At 38.1% G+C, this 17,390-nt stretch overlaps 2 protein-coding genes across 8 annotated transcripts in view; one reads left to right on the top strand and one right to left on the bottom strand.

Moving 5' to 3' along the window:
- The window catches only part of RO60 (Ro60, Y RNA binding protein), a 22,833-nt gene extending 19,701 nt beyond the window's left edge, over positions 1 to 3,132 (top strand). The window contains exon 9 of the mRNA XM_061187278.1: positions 1,049 to 3,132. Within this exon, the coding sequence (XP_061043261.1) occupies positions 1,049 to 1,201 (153 nt within the window). The 3' untranslated portion in view covers positions 1,202 to 3,132. The remainder of the gene's footprint in view (positions 1 to 1,048) is intronic.
- GLRX2 (glutaredoxin 2) overlaps positions 1 to 17,390 on the bottom strand; it is an 18,141-nt gene extending 751 nt beyond the window's left edge. The window contains exons 1-6 of one of the 7 annotated variants that reach the window (XM_061187288.1): positions 16,762 to 16,912; positions 15,253 to 15,316; positions 12,255 to 12,431; positions 11,233 to 11,344; positions 10,817 to 10,857; positions 10,318 to 10,375 (exon numbers count right to left, since the gene is read on the bottom strand). In XM_061187288.1, the coding sequence (XP_061043271.1) occupies positions 10,838 to 10,857; positions 11,233 to 11,344; positions 12,255 to 12,431; positions 15,253 to 15,316; positions 16,762 to 16,862 (474 nt within the window). In that variant the 5' untranslated portion in view covers positions 16,863 to 16,912 and the 3' untranslated portion in view covers positions 10,318 to 10,375; positions 10,817 to 10,837. Of the gene's footprint in view, positions 1 to 10,041; positions 10,376 to 10,688; positions 10,858 to 11,148; positions 11,345 to 12,254; positions 12,432 to 15,252; positions 15,317 to 16,761; positions 16,913 to 17,270 lie in introns of those variants that run through there. The other 6 variants (XM_061187284.1, XM_061187282.1, XM_061187283.1 and 3 more) reach the window with 6 other exon arrangements.

The raw sequence follows: 17,390 nt of genomic DNA, 5'->3' as shown, positions 1-17,390 counted from the left end.
TCTAGTTGAGCTTTCTGAAATGATGGAATTGTTCTATATATGCACTATCCAGTGTGAAATCTACCAGTCACGCGGGCTGTGGAGCACTTGAATTGTGGCGAGTGTGACCGGAAGTGGAAATAGAGCTTGATGAAGAGCAGTGGTTCTCAAAGTGTGATTTCCCTACTAGCAGCCTTAGCATCACCTGGCACCTTGTTAGAAATGAATATTCCTGGGCCCCATGGGAGACCTGCTAAATCAGGAACTCTGGGGTGGGACTGTGGGATTCTAATGTATGCTTAAGTTTGAGAACAAGCGAGAGAACGGAATTCGGAGTCAAGACAGCCTGGGTCTGAGTCCTGGGCCTTTCTCGTTATACTAACTGTGGATCCAAGTGAATTATCAATATTTAACTGATACATGTCATAGTAGTATATCACTACTGTGATATGTGCCATAGTAGTTAAAAGTACTACTTAGCTTTTAGGGTTGTTATAACAATTACATTAGATAAATTGCCTAAAGAGCTCATGGTGTCTGACATAGTGCACACTCAGTGATTGTTGGTTTTTCTCAAAAACTCAATTATTTTAGCCTGAAATCATAACTGTAGAGAACAGGTTATTACATGTGACGTATATGTTATACATAGCAAAGTCATAAACCAAAAATCAATAACCCCAGGGAACTGTTTCCTTATATATATCCTTACATACTGCCCCAGGGTTTGACATGTTGGTAAAAATGTCATGCCCCTGAATATCCTGACTAGTTTCATAAGTACACAGTCCCTATGCCGCTCAGGAATGTGTTCTGTGCCCGTAAAATGAGTAATAACTATTGAACAAAGAAGCAGGAATTTCAGGCAGGTTGTTGACACGTTTATTAACCTTCTATTCTTCTGAAGATCACATAGTCTGGCCCCAGAAGATTGACAGATTTTATGGAGGAAAAACAAATTGGCTTTGTAATGAAAAGCTGTGATAGAATTTAAAGTGTTTTAATTTTAGGTTAAAATTTGCTTTTGCTTACATACTATTTTTAAAATATTTTTGATCTTTTCCTACAGAATATGGATATTCCAGCTAAGCTGATTGTTTGTGGAATGACATCAAATGGTTTTACCATTGCAGACCCAGATGATAGAGGCATGTTGGATATGTGTGGCTTTGATACAGGAGCTCTGGACGTGATTCGAAGTTTCATATTAGATATGATTTAATCATAAGCACCAGCACAGTCTAAGAGGTCCATTGCCATCAGTGATCTCGCTAATACACCGCTACTTCCCAGCTAATCTTAATCCAATGAAAGACAGTAGGATGATGGTATAGTATGTGCATAATGGAAAGTTTACCTTACCAAAAAAAAAAAAAAAAGGAAGGAACAATAAGATGAGCCCAAAGTTCTTTCTGTCTACTAAACTAGCTCTTGGGAAATAGCTTCAGAATACACTGTAGCCCCCTCTATCTAATAGAGAACTTCTTGTTGAGAGACTGTAAAATAGTCAAAGAGTTTTGCTTTGGTGAATAATCACATTTGTACTTAAAAGAAGAGAGAGCCAAAAGTGTAAGTAGTTCCATATCATGTCACTTATTTGAGAAATGCCTAAAGTTTTCTTAAATGTTTTCATTGGTAAAGGACAACTTTGATAATGTCCAAATATTCTGAAATGCACTGGACCATGTAACTGTGATGGAATATGAAACTCATTTGTAAACTTTTATACCAAGGGGGTTAAAAAAACAAACAAAAAAAAACAAAGACATTTGATTATGAATGAGTTTTACAAATCCTTTAACAGTTTTCTACAGTCACATAAATAGCTTTCTCAGTCAGTGAAAAAGATATTTTGTTTCTGTGGTTTAATTTACACTTGTAGAATTGTTACCATTAACCAGAAACAGAACTGGAAACCCCTGAGAAGAGATCTGAAGTTTGTGTCAGCTGAGGAAGTCTATTTTGGTTTGCTTTTGTTTATTGCTGTGAGTGAGGGGCATGACTTGACAGTTTCCTCTGGCTTATAACAACATAGCCACATGTAGGCACACTTTTTTTTTCATTCTCTTAAATGAAAACATGTTTCAAGCCTTTAACTCCCCCCATTCATAATCTGAAAGTATGACAATTAAAATCTCAAACATAGCCAGATTAGCTTTTTCCTTACTTTAAAAATATTGTTTTAATTACTTTTATCTATTTTTTTAGCCAATTGTAAATGGGTTTTAGATATTTCTAATTGTAAACATGTTAGTGGCCTCCTCTCTCGTCCATTATTCATCTGTGGCTTTGTCCATTATTCATTTGTGACAAAACATTCTTTTTTGATAGTATAAAAAAATAATAAAGCAAGGTAGGTCTTTCAGGTTTGAAAGGCAGTTTTTGTGTGGCATATTATCACTAATCAGTCTGTAAGAAATTAATTTTTTCTATTTTATTTGTGTATATTAAACTTCCTATTCATTATAAAGTGCATTATTTTCTTGAGCAAGTATCCCTTCCTTGTGGGGAGGTTTAACCTGTTGAACTGCCAGTATATTTGCTCATAATTATATCATGGCTGTCTAAGATAATGTGCACATAAAACTTCAGTTTTTATGTATTGTTCTTTAAATGTATTTAAAGATTTACTGGGGATTTATAAAGCCCTTCTCAATATTATATGAAAAGTCAAACTAGTAAATGTAAATGATACTTTCACGTGCTTGGGGGTTAGAGGTTTTATGTTTTGGGGGGCAGGGGGACTTAAGTAATGTTAGAATTCGTATATTTTCTTCTGTTTCATGAGAAATTTGGGCTCTGGGAGTAACAAGACAATGTTCCTTTCAAACTTATTTGATATATTAATGCTGGCCTTGTCTGATATGTAGCTCTTCCTTCAAGGCCACTGGTAGCAATTTGTAAATATTATGATTTACCTGATTTTTTGGTCAGCAAAGCTAGTAGCACCACTACCCACCTCCCAAAAAAAAATACATGGCTTCTGATATCTTTGTTTTTTATCCTCTGTCAGGCATTGGATTTGACATGTTAGCTACTTTTGATACATTAAAATATTACGTTCAGATTGAATTTAAAGTTTAAAGAACCTAACAGAATTTTGTAATAGTACTTGAATTCTTTAAGTAAACCCAAAATCTTCTTAAATTAAAAATTATAACATGATCTAACTTTTTATTCCTAATAGAAATGTTAAGTGGAATGTAGTATAAACGTTTATTTCCTTCAGTTAAACACTATTTCTATATTGTTTTTAGACAGATATGTTCAGGAACTAATAGTAAATCCATCAGAGAAGTAAGATTAGATGTGACTTTTTTGAAGTCACATAGATAAGTCTATTAAATGGTAAGATTTGAGAAAGAAAAAACTAAAAGCCACCACTGAAGGTAGCTTTATTTTCAAATCATGGAGCTTTAGAGCTGGAAGAAACCTTAGAAATTTAAAAGGTAATTGTTTGAGTTAGGTTAGGGATCCATGGTCTGAGAGAGTGTGACTTTGGAGCCCTAGATCTAGTAGATCTAGAAACCTTGGTCTCTTCATTCCCATTCCAGTGTTCATTTCCCCACAAAATGGGAAGACATTGACTTACAAGAGTAGGTAATAAAATAGAATTATTCAAGACTTTTATCTTTTTAGGTATTGGGAAATAATGTATATACATGATTGCTTTAGGAGTAGAAAAACAGAACTTGTGAACATGTATACTTCCGTAGTTCATAGTAACCCTCAAGCACAATTAATGTCTTAATAACCTGTATTGCTATATAACATAGTCATATAGAATAAAAAAACTTTACCTCATTATGAATAAAATGTACTCAAGTGATAAAGAAGTTTTATTTTCTGAATTACTTCTAGCATTACTGATTAGGAAAATGTTGCTTCTAAAAAACAATCCTAAGAAAAGTAAACTTTATTTCCTAGAAAATATGTAAATATTTTCAGGATATAGTTCTAATTAGTAAAACAAAAACTAATCTTATGATCCTACCCTATCCCTGCTAGTTGAAATTTCTTGGAAATTCCACTTATTAACACTTACGTATTATTTAGTTTTGTAATCATTTTAGGAAATATTGGTGAGGAAGACACTAGTGAATGGGATTTAGCGTTATACCCTTCTGGAACCTCTTTTGCTTTATCTAACTTACTGTGTGACTGTAGACAACCAATTTAACCTATGTGATTCAATTTTGCTATCTTTAAAAAGTAACATATCTGATGCTTGGATCATAGAAGAATCAATGATTTTATATCTGTATAAAACTTGAAATTGGGAAGAAGGCTTGCAAAGAAATTAGAACTTTTTTAAAAAATTAAAAACACTTTTAATAGGATATATGTTTTGAAAGATAAAATGTTTTAGAAAAACAGCTCAGTAGGCTCAATAATTTTTTTAAACACTCCTGTTCTGAATGGGAAAATGTGGAAGAAAAATTTTAACAGTAAAGGTAATGACTAAAGAAGTCACTATTCTCTGATAAGAGAAAGAAGGAATATATTCCATTAGATAGATCAAGAAAAACTAACTCATACTCTAAATGAGAAGATGGTCTTACAAACATTTGCTTAATCTTTTAAAATAACAGGTAAATCTACAAATGATAGAATATCAGTTAATCAGGATTTTTTTCTGCAAAACAATTGAAAATTATTTTGGAAATTTAAGATAGAATTTCTGAATAAATTTGAGGATCTGACAGTTAAGTAAAAAACATCTTCAGAAGCACAGTAAAGCTACATCTAAACAATAATTAAAGGGAAATGATTGTGATCACTTATTGGACTTATTTCAATTTGACCTAAAGATGATGTACCCACAGATCTCTCGATGAGTCCCTTACAGTTAGTAATCACAAATGAAAAATTCTAGTCTTGTATACCACAGACTTGGGTGATTCGTTAAGGCTATATCCCCTCTAGAGAAATGTCAGATAGCTTCAATGTAAACATGCACAAGGGAGAATTAGAAAAAAGATAAGTTAAACTATTTCATTAGTTGTATTTACTGTATGCATTTAATTTAGTATATATCCCAGTTACTTGCTCCCTAGTCCCTTATTTGTTGGAAGATTCCTTCTATACCTTTTTTTTTTTTTCTTTTAAAATTCCTTTCTTCTGACATTTTGGTCTTCTGTTTGTTTTTCTAGTCCTGCTCTACCTGAGTAATAAAATAAATGACAGGAAAGTCACCCGTATTTAGGTTTGGGATACATCTTGCAGATTGCTTTTTGTTCCATATAGATTTAAGGTCATATTGTTTTCAAATTAATAATGGGCAGGTCTCCTGGAACAATAATTGAATTGATAAATTCTCTCCCCAAATCAAGTTATACTGCATACCTTTTATATTAGATGTTTGCAGAAATTTTGTGGCCTTTGAATAGGATCAGTTATTCAGCCTTTGTTTGCAATTATAGATATACCTAGCTCTTAGAAAAAGCACTCTTTGAAAAATAATTAAGTGAATACTCTTTCAGAAAATAGCATGTCTCAGTGCTCATATTTCCATAATTATAAAGACTACCCACAAAATCTTTGTCTACCAAATACTTCACAGAGCTTATATATACATGGCTTGTAGCATAAAAGGTCTTGTAAATGACATGTATCCACATTCAACATTTTTTTAATTGGTGAGTGTTTTTATTTGCGTTTGAAAAATTATTATGAAGTTAATTTAAAAATCCTATGGTAATATTTTTCACGTAGAAAACTAATAATGTAGTTATTAAACTTACTGTCTGAATAGAATTATAATAAATGACACATCTTCCTAAACCCTGAAAATACCAAATTATATAGGAAATTGGTAGAAAGAAACATAAACTTAGGAGTTATGTTGCAAAATTCAGTTACTAAAATTAAGGTGATTATTTTCAATGAGAATTAATTTTGTAAATACAATGAAAAGATATAAAAGATGTTTCTGAGCCTAAGGAGATTTTCCTCTTTGCTTCTATTTAATTTAGCACCACCATGTGTCATATTAATTTTATGAACACAAGTGATAATATACTTCATTTTAAAATATATTTAAATTTCTCTGCTTTTAGAAGTTATCAGAATCTGTTCTTGAACAAAAGAAATAGTAAGTTAGCTACACTTTGCTGGCTTCACTTAATGAATACTTGGATTGTTAAGTGTAGTAAATGAGGTTCAAGTCTTGCTATATATCATTACCACATAATTGATGGAATATTATATCAATATAATCATTGTATTGAAACTTCTGTTTAAATTACTTATTAGGCTTTATTTGCAATGTAAACTGTTTAGAATCCATAGATAGCCAAATTAAACATATTATACAATTAATGAATAGTAACCAAGAAAAAGTGTTTTTGTTCACTATTATTCTAAAGATGGACTGCTTGCAATTCGGTATGGTGTGACTAGACATAACTTGTAATGCATTTGAGTTAAATTTTCTTCCTTTTATTGCCAGCTTCTGATAATGAAGAAATTCTCCAAGAGATGAGATATATGAAATCATCTTTTTTAAAAAAATTGAATGGGGAAGAGGTATTATAATCTAGTTCTAAACTGTCCATTTGCTTTATATAAAGGCTTTGATTTCCATATTTGACCACTCAATAAATATTTAAATTATACAGACTAATGCCTGCATAGAATAAAATTTAAGTATGCAAGAGCCTTAAAGTGAAAAAAATGAGCCTTCTGACTGCCTTAAAATATGACTAGCTCTCCAACACAGGCATACGTACTTTGCATAGGGTCTGTTCATTAAGTAATGCCTTAATAGTGTCAGTGTTTCTGAAGTATAGAACTCGAAAGGTCTTTTACAGCTTTCTCTTTTACATAAAGAATGGAAATTTAATTATTAAGTTTTAAAACCTGATTGTACATTAGCTGTTTAAGCACCCATTAACAGGATAATCTAGGGACACTGATGTGTTATACATACATGACTGTTAACATCAGTAATATTTTGTGGTAGTTTAAGGTTTTTTATTGTTTTGTATAACAAATTATCCAGGAAGCTGGACTCTGCAACTGATCTCCAAGGACCAAGTTGCATATTTAAACACTCTGAATGAAAAATATAGTTGTACAGTTCCAAAAATGATTAATTTTTTAAGGGAATTTTTCAAGACAAAAGGCAAATATTTTGTTTCAAGCCTACCAGCAAATTCATTCAAAGAAGTGAATACAGTTGTAAGACACTGCGACTATTGCAATAAAAAGTATCCAGGCCAGTGATGTTTAATTACATTCACATTTTTACATTCACTTTGCCTTTCAAAGCAGGAATATTTTATAAAAATGAGAGAAAACTTTAAATTGTCAAGCTGGTGCTTAAAAGTATATAAAGTTCAATTTATAACAAGTTCCATTTCAAAGGAAAAGGACACTGAAAGGAGGGGCAGGAGGTTTCCTAGGTCTGTTGTTGATCAACTCACTGATACTTTGTTGAGTCTTCCAAGTTTTCACTGTAAATAACATACCTAGCAATGTAATTTTGCTGTTTTCTGATAGAAAATGGATGAAATACTAATGTATGAAATTTATTTCATGACAAAACAGTTTTCACCGATACTGTGAAATCTGGACTCTCCTTTCTAGCCCTGCAAAACCCCATACTGGATAAATCATTTTAGACATGGAGTGCAGGTGGGCACAATGTGAACTGTTTCTGGTCACTTGTATTATTGTAAAAATTGATAGATGTACCAAATAAACTCTATGCACATCAAGTAACTGTCTTTCCATTTCTTTAAAGAAGAATTTTAAGGTTATTATATGCCTTATAAAATGTAAGGCTCTTAGCAATCTTATAATATTTAAATAAGATGAAATTAAGGTTTGACCATTAATATTGGTCTTAAAATGCCTCTACTTGTATATAACTATTATTTAATTATTTAAAATATGTGGTTGGGGATTCTTTTCCAATGGATATTAATTATAGGATCAAAACGACTGGATTTAATAAAAGTGCATATTCTTAAAGAGTTTAAAACAGGATTCTTTTGTGAAAATAAAATTCAAAGTTGCCTTTGGGAGTGGGAGAGGGATAAATTAGGAGTTTGGGATTAACATATACACACTACTATATATAAAATAGATAACCAACAAGGACCTACTGTATAGCATAGGGAACTATACTCAATACTTTGTAATAACCTATAAGGGAAAAGGATCTGAAAAAGAATGGATATATATATCTATAACTGAATCACTTTGCTGTATACCTGAAACTAATCCAACACTGTAAATCAACTATACTTCAATAAAAAATTTTAAAAATAAGAAAATAAAAGTTGCCTTTGGGAAAAGTTAACACCAAAAGTCAACTATGCAAATAAAAATATTTTAAGTGCCAATCTGCAGAAATTTCTTTTCTCTGAATTCCCATAAAACTTTCATATTAAAAGTTCTAAGATCTGAGCTGTAGGTTATGAAGAAGAGTGAGAACAAGTTACATATGAATATACCCACCAAAACTTTGAACGTTTGATCGATTTTATAGTTCTCCATTTAAAGATGACACTGAACAGTTGTATGGAGAAAGGAAGATCACAAACTACAGTGGACCCTTGAACGGCGGTCGGTTGAATCTGGGCATGCAGAACCTTGGATGCAGAGGGCTGACTATAAATTATACTTGGATTTTCAAGGTGGGGGGTTGGAGCCCCTAACCCCTGTGTTGTTCCAGGGGTCAACTGTATACATTTCCTCATAGATGAAGAAAACTAAACTTAAACTTTATTTTAAACCTTATCAAGAAAACTTGCCTTTAAAAAATATGTTCAAATGGTATTTTTTAAAATATTAGTAAATAATAAAATCCAGATATATTTAACAAGTGACCCCTTTTTTTCTCAACAGCTTTTCAGCTTCCCAATTAAATATTTTGGCAATTTATGTGTAAGTTGATTAGTGATAAAGTGAGAAAACAAATGGCCCATTTTTAAAATGTTAAACAGTATGTCTTTCAGATCTTAACATTAAAAATAGAGGACCAAAAAAAAAAAAACGGTATCATTACTTAAACTGGTCATGATTTTCTTTCTAACCTATGGTTTTGGAAAGAAAACAGAGCTGCTGAAACCCCTCATATCTAGTTTCGCCTTAGATTTATATTATACTTTTTTTATATATATATACTTTTATCTAGCTGTAATTTACGGTGTCATGGACTGAATGTGTCTCCCCAAAATTTATGCTGAAACCCTCAACCCCAGCACCAATTATATGAGTTTTTCCACTGAGAATCTGTTACAGTCCTCTATTGAAATCTCTCCCTGTTAATCCTCAGCTTTGTAACTAGCCCCTGCACAACTAGTTAAATCCTCGGTCAGCCAGGACTGGCATGTCATCGGGGCAGCTGCTCAGACCCACAAGACTGTCCCCTCCAGCCCTCACTTCAGATGCCAATCTCAAGTCCAGGTTGTCACCTGTGCTTCTCCTAATCAGATATAGATGGGATTCCACCAACCCTCTCCCTCCCTCCTTGGGTTTGATTAGTTTGCTACAGCAGCTCACAGAACTCAGAACATTTTACTTCCTGGATTTCCAGTTTACGATAAAAGCCTCTAACTCAGGAACAGCCAGTTGTAGAAGAAGTATAGAGCAAAGTATGGGGAAAGCGGAGAGCTTCCGTGTCCTCTCTGGGCACTTCGTTCTCCCCCAATCTCCACGTTTTCACCAACCAGGGAGCTTCACAAATCCTGTCCTTTTGGGTTTTTACAGAGGCTTCATTACACAGGCAGGATTGATTAGCCATTGATGATTGAACGCAATCTCCAGCCCTTCTCCCCTCCCCAGAGGTCGGAGATGGGGCTGATATTTCCAACCTTCTAATCACAAGCTTCCCCAGGCAACCAGCCTCCATCCTCAGGGGCTTTCCAAAAAACACCTCATTAACATAACCAAAGACAATTTAATAGCTCTTCTCACAGGAAATTCCAGGTGTTTCAGCTGTGTGCTAGGAATGGCATGAAGACCAAATATATATTTAATATAAATCACAATATCACATGAGGTAATAGATTTCCCCTACTCTCTAACAAAGAGTTTACAACATAGCAAGCATGCAAGAATTTTGCATCATGATATAATGCAAAATAAAGGGCTAAAGGAATGACTCCACTGTTCCATTCCAGTTATAACTTATCACATGAGAATGAAATAGTCCAAATTCTTGCTTTATCAAGGTCGAACGACAGCTTAATAGACCATGTAGGAAGCATCATTGAGGGCAAATGGCAAAAAAGCCACCAGCTGTCTTCTGCGGGACTATCCCAGATTCTCTGATCCATCTTGACCAGAAAGCAGATGCTCACCGCTTCTCTTAAAGTCCATCTTCCTCCCACCTCTGAGGAAGACTTTTCTCTTCCCAGCATCTGGTAATCTGCCCCGTCTGACTCTGTGGGATCAGCGAGAATTCCCAGTCACAGAAACGAAGAATATCTACATCAGAAATTACTTTAGGGACATTCAGTTTAATCTCCCATCCAATACCTGGATCCCCTATGGAACATTTCCAACAGCTTCCAACACCTTCTGGAAAGCAGGACTCTCCACCTCACACTATAACTCAAGTATATTTCTGAACTGTTTCAGCAGTTCATTCTCATACAACGCTGAAATCTTCCTCCTCTTTAATTTCTGCCCAGAGGTGCCGTTTTATTCTCTAGAACTACTAAATCATCAGATGAATAACGTGGTTTTTCTAAAATGAATTTCATTCCATCCTACAAATTTAATATACTTCTTTTACTCTAGAAGCACAAAGTGTGAAGGCTTGTCACAATACAGTACAAGGATATCCCTACCGAGTTCACAACTGCATCAGTGAGAGCCTTACATTTTGCAGAGAAGGCACCCATCAGCGCTCACCACTGAAAGCTAGAAAAGAAAAGGCATTAACTCCTTCTGAATACAATACAGAATAAAGAGTCCCAAATGCTTACTTTCTAGCTCTTGGTTGTAAAATTCATCTATAAATTCCGAATAAAACACATTCTTTCCTTATCTTTTGATACAACTCTACTCCTTCAGTTTTAAATATCATCCATTTTACTCAAGAATTGGCAGATAAGAAGGTTTCCAGCGTGATTTATTGTTCACAATTTTTACAACTTTTTCATGAAGATAATTCATATATTTAAAATACCCTCGAATATTTAAAAGGCATTATCAGGCATTATCACTTTAAATATACAGTGACATTTTATTAGCAAAGTTATGAGCACCTACATCACTAAAATTCTTTCCTCTTACTTTTTTTTAGATAACACTGGTGAACTAGTGGAAGCAATTTCCCTTCTTTGTGAAGCCTGTGAGTGTCAGTTGCACCGCCAATAAAAGTTCCATTGACAAATACTCTTGGCACCTGTTGGATAAACAAAAGATTAGATGGCACCTTGGTGTCAGAAGTATAAGGCCATTCACATGATGCTAATACATATTCCACTGTGAATACTTTTATGGGCCAGACATACATGAAGCTCTTTGACTAATTACCTATTTAAACTTTACAACCCTTCAGGTAGGTTTTATTTTTAGCCTTATTTTGGAGGAAGAGGAGGCACAGGAACTTGCCCAAGATCACAGTGATAGTAAATGACACAGCTGGGATTTAAATCCAGGACAATCTAACTCTCAACCCCTCCTCCTCATCGCTATGGCATATAAAAGGCAAAATAAAGCAATCTCTAATTATTAATAATGTTTAAGTGGTTCTTTCTTACCATTGTTTACTAAAGAAGAAGAGTACACTATCAACTCCTTCCAGGCACATATAAACAAGAAGGAAAATGGCAATATTATCTATTTTTCTTTTTTTTGTTTGTTTGTTTGTTTTGGGTTGCCGGGGCGTTTGGGGGTTTTTTTTTGGCTGTGCCACGCAGCATGCAGGATCTTAGTTCCCTGACCAGGGATCAAACCTGTGCCCCCTGCGGTGGAAGCATGAAGTCCTAACCACTGGACCGCCAGGGTGTTTTTCTGATAATGCGTATTATGGGAAAATCCACAGGTTGCAAGAATCTAAAAACATGGAGCCCGAAAACACTCCTATTAGCACAGAATATGAAGGCCAACCCTTGGTTGGCAAAAATAAAAATAAAACAAATGAACTCTGCTGTTTCCTAGTCTATGAGTCTGGTTTCCAGATCTGCCATTTCTTTATCAATTAAGATTCTCAGAGTATGTCTGGCTCACTTTTCCCAACATGAGGGCACAGGCCCGAGGTGACCCAGCTCAGTCCCCACTTCGGGGCAAAGCACCACAATGGATGTACTCACAGTTCTTTCACCGGTCATTTTGTGAAGAGCATCTTGAAACTGGCTTCCGTGTTCAAGCATGTCCAATTCCACCACTTTATAGTTTACATTCATGTCGTGGAAAAGTTTTTTTGCCATCGTACAGTAAGAACAAGAAGTTTTGGAGAAAATCACCACGCAATTATTAGAAATGGTTTCCTGAAGGAAAACAAACCAGAAAAAAAAATCATTTGAATTCTAGACATTATCTTTCAGAAAGGAATCATGATACAGTAGAAAGGGTATGGATTTTGGAGTCTCACAATTCAGGGCTCAAACTCAGTCGCCATCAATCTGTTTTCTCATCCGTAGATTGAGGACAAAGAAACATTATTAGTAAAAAAAGGATGTGACAGGTGGAAAGTGTTGGCAAAGAGTAATAACACCAACAATCACAGCCAATTCATGTACAGCAGACACTTGTGTGTGCCAACACAATTCTCAACACTTTACCTTTACTAGCTCACTTAAACCTCACTACAATCTTGAGATAGGTGCTATCATCATCTCCACTTTACAGATGAGGAAACTGACCACTTTACAGATGAGGAAACTGAGGTACAGAGGAGGGGAAATAACTTACCCCTGGTCCTCAGCCGATAAGTGGGCGAGCTGGGATTTGAACCCAGGCAAGTCTGATGCCACAGCCTAGGTAGTTAATCTCTGCTATACTGCTTCTCAAATATTCAGAAGGTGTTCAGGAGAAGGTGTTCAGGAGTTAACTCCTTACCTTCCTTAACTTTTTTTTCTTAATTTATTATTATTATTATTTTACAATCTTAACCATTCTTTGCCTTTTTTTTTGGCTGCACCGTGCAGCTTGCAGGATCTTATATCCCCCACCAGTGATCGAACCCGTGCCCTCTGCAGTGAAAGCGTGGAGTCCTAACCCCTGGACCGCCAGGGAATTCCCTTCTTTGCTATTTTTAAAACTGAAATGTAACTGATTTACACTATTATATTAGTCTCAGGTGTAGAGCATAGTGATTCGATATTTTTATACTTTACAAAATAATCACCATTTCCTAAACGTTCAGTGGTGAGAAATGATGTATGATTCCTCTTTAAAATGTAAGGCTTTCACTGATCCAGATGTAAACAACAGCTTACCCTACCCCGCAACTTCCACTCCTTCTTGTGTATCTTTATAGTAAAAAAAAACAAAACAAAAAAAGTCATTACTGTTTTGATAAGGTCTTCTCACAGCGTTGTTCCTGGAAATGCTACTTCCAGAAAGACTGATTCAATGGGTTTGAGGCAGAGGTCAGAAGCTATTTTTGAAAAACCTTTCCAGATGATTCTAATGATATCAGCCTGGTTTGGAAGCTACTCTCCAGGCTTTTATCACAAAGACCCTGAGACTCTGCTATGCATCTGCATCACCTGTGAAATTTGTTGAGCTTTGTGTTCCTAAACATATCAATGCCCAGGTACTTCAAGAGTTTCTGAATGGGCATGTCTGGCACCTAGGCATCTGCCTAGGCTATCCTAATGTGGGTTATAAGCAGCACCTTCAAGAAGACCAAAAATCAGAAAGTAGAGCACCCAGGCAAAGTGTTTCAGAAGCTATATCTGCCCTTGGGTGTCAGAAGGGTTCTAGGTCAGTGTCTGGGTGTCTGCAGATTGGTCTATTTTTATGCTTTCTCTCCTGCTCACTCATAATATTTACTACAGAAGTCTATCTCAGGGAGAGCCAGACACACCAGAGATGTACTACTGAATCCATTTTACAGATGAGAAAACTGAGGTTGGGAAGTCCACAATACTGGATGGGATTCCACCCAACCTGTCCCAACACCAAAGCCAGTGTTCCTTCCTCACTGTGCTGCCTCGGGTTAGAGACACATGGACCATAATTCAGAGAGAGAAGAGCACCCTGGCGGCTGAGACGTAGTACAAACACTGATGGAGAGATTCCAAAGTGAGCCGAAACTCAAGGTGACAGTGTCCAAGTTTCTTGAACCTTCCTTCTCACCTTTTCTCAACCTCGTCCTTGCTAAACAGTTCATGGTTTTGTATTCTTTTTTTTGGACCGAGTCACGCGGTATGCAGGATCTTAGTTCCACGACCAGGGATCGAACCCATGCCCCCTGCAGTGGAAGTGCAGAGTCTTAACCACTGGACCGCCAGGGAAGTCCCCCACCCCACCATGGTTCTGTATTCTTATTTTAAAAGAGGCAATCCCTCACTACAGGTCTCCAACATTACTGTTATATTCAGTGGCTGTGGGTGGATACTTCTGTAGCCAAATAAATTAAAGGCAAAAATGTTTGTGTGAAGTGGTGTTTGGTGGTGAGGAGCAGACAAATGAGTATGTCCTGGAGGCTACAAGGGAAGAAAAACATACACACAAGAGGAATTTTCTGAGGCAGACTTAACTGGGCTTCGCAGTGCAAGCAAGAGAAAGACAAGAGAACACAGCAGTGCACAGTATCCTTGAGAGGATCGGTCATAGAGTAACTACTGCAAACTAGGTTCTGTATTAGGGAAACAGCTTCCCAGACCAGAACCAAACACTACCCCTGGGTAAGGGCAGCCTGACTGGTATCAACAGTAGACCTGAGTTGGGTGAGATGGTAAGAGCAGCCAACATCATAGACCCAGCTTAGGGAAGCGAAGGCTCCATTAAGAATAAATCTCATAGGGAATTCCCTGGCGGTCCAGTGGTTAGGACTCCGCACTTCCACTGCAGGGCACACAGGTTCGATCCCTGGTCAGGGAACTAAGATCCCACAAGCAATGCAGCATGGTCAAAAAAAACAAAACAAAGAATAAATCTCATAAATTCTGACTAACAAAATGATCTAGAACTTCTTTGTCACATGCATGATTTTGATAGCAGATTTTAAAATATATAATAACTTAGTAATTCATTTGCTGGACTATGTCAGGTTTGGATACAGAATAAGCATATTAAATGTGTAAGACAATTCTTTTTCCACCAAGGAAAGTTTTTTCCTACATGTCCCACATCACTCACTTGGATCTGATTCATGGGAGTAGTTGCTGTGTTCCCCAAAGATGACGATGTGCTGGTCCCCATCCTAAAAGGAATTTTAAAAGGCAGTGCAGTTTATTAAACATTAAAGGCAACATATCAGATGAGATCCATTTGAAGAAAACCCGATATGCTATATATATCCAAACTTATGAAAAAGAAAAAAGTTTTACTTAATATCAGTACAAAATATCAGTTTACAAAGTATTTGTTTACTAATATCAAAAGGGCCTGTGTGCTTCTCTAACTAGCCTCCAGAACAGAAAAAGGAGGTTAAGGGGTGCAGGGGTGGAATAACACAGAAATCTATTTGTCTTATCAACTAAGAAAACACGTCCTTTTCATCTCAATTCCAGCATTTAATTATCATCCCTAAACCATCTACTATTTGCATCTACTCTGGAAGCAGGAATTCCAGTAGAACTTTCATAAGACAATGCTTTCTTGGGTACTAAGAGAGGAGGTGGGAGGTGCATTCTGAGACATCATTCTCTTCTCTGCCAAAGAAAAGAGAACGCTTCTGGAAGGCACTTTTCTCCAATTCTAGTCGAGAAAGCAGCAAGTGTTCAATAAACGTTTCATTGATGAAGTAGCCACTAGCCATGCAACATTTATGGAGCACCTACTATGTGCTAAACAGGCGAAATGCCCCAGGGATACGTATCACTGGAAAAACACAAAGAGCCTCAAGGACCTGTCAAACAGTTACACTATGTGATTGGCACCTTCCGGAGGGGTTCTCTAGTTTAGCATAGAAGGTTAATCAAGAGTTCCTGGAGTCTTGCAAAACTGGTAGGAGTTACCAGATCAAGGAATTAGGAAGAAACTCCCAGACAGACGGATGGATGCACAGATAGGCGAGCGGACAGGACAGCCCCGACCAGCCGCGCGGGAGTGAGGTGGGCAGAGCATCCGTCTGGGCAGTGGGTCTCGCACCGCAGGCCTGGGAGCCGCGGGTATTCACCGTCCTCGCTCGAGCCAAGGACGACTTCAGCATGAGTAGGCAACCGTCCTATCCTCAAAGACTTGGCGATTTGGTAGAAAGCGCCACTTTCACTTCCTGCCGCAGGGTTGCCAGATTTAGCAAATGAGAATGAAAATCGCTCGGTTAAATTGGAATTTCAGGTAAACAGCGAATAACTGTTTAGCCTACGTATGTCCCGTGCAATATTTGGTATATACTTAAACCAAACCATTATTCGATGTTTATTTGAAATACCAATTTATTAGAGCATCTTGTATTTTACCTAGCAACCGAGGGGGAGGGGAGATCCAAGCGAACAAGACTCAGTTATTTGCAACCTGAGAGTCACGTGATCCTTAAGTCGACCTGAGCGCCTAGGCAATATTCCCTCCCCGCCCTTCCTGGGCCCCCAGCCCTCCGAGGGCCCACCCGGCACCCGGGAAGAGCCGCCCCGCCCACCGCTAGGTCCAGAGCCCCGCGAGGCCTCTGCGCCACGCCCGGCCGGTGGTGGTCGCGGCGCCTCTTACCCAGAGGCCGAAACTCCCGCTGCCCCCTCGAACCGGCCCGCCGACCTGCTCCCGCTCCGGACAAGCCGCGTCCCCACCAGCGCTGCGCGGCGCCGGTACATGGCCGTGGCGCTGGGCCACCGCGAGTAGACGCGCCGGCGACTGCGACCCGTGAGAGCCCGCCCCCGTCCGTCGGCCCCGCCCCGCCGGGCTGCCGGCGCCGCCATCCGCCGGCCCTGCCCCTCTAACCGGCCCCGCCTCCTCCCGCCGGTTCCACCCTCGTTCGACGGCCCCGCCCCCCCTCCCCGCCCTCCTCCCCGCCCTCGCAGAACCCTCCTCCGCCCACCGGCCCGGCCCCCGCTAGCCCGCCCCGCCCCCGCCGGCCGGCCGCGCCCCTCCGGGCTGCCCGCGCCGGCGCCGGTCTTTCTGTGCGGCCCGCGAGTTCTCCCTGTCCCGGCGGCCGAAGAGCTGGGTCCCGCGAGTCCCCGTCCACTTGGGAACAGCTGTCGGAGTCCTAGCCGAGGCCTCACCTGCGTCTCTCAAGGGTTCATCCAAGCCCCGCACCTGTTCCTTTTAGGGTTAGGGACGCTCATGAAGGCTCACAGGCACGTGGAGGCAGTTCCTAGGGATTGTGGCCAACATTCTGACAA

Source organism: Eubalaena glacialis, chromosome 3 (assembly GCF_028564815.1).
Source record: "Eubalaena glacialis isolate mEubGla1 chromosome 3, mEubGla1.1.hap2.+ XY, whole genome shotgun sequence".
In the NCBI taxonomy this organism is placed as follows: domain Eukaryota; kingdom Metazoa; phylum Chordata; class Mammalia; order Artiodactyla; family Balaenidae; genus Eubalaena; species Eubalaena glacialis.
The sequence above is the reverse complement of the archived record's forward strand: the minus strand, read 5'-3'. Positions and strand labels throughout refer to the sequence as shown.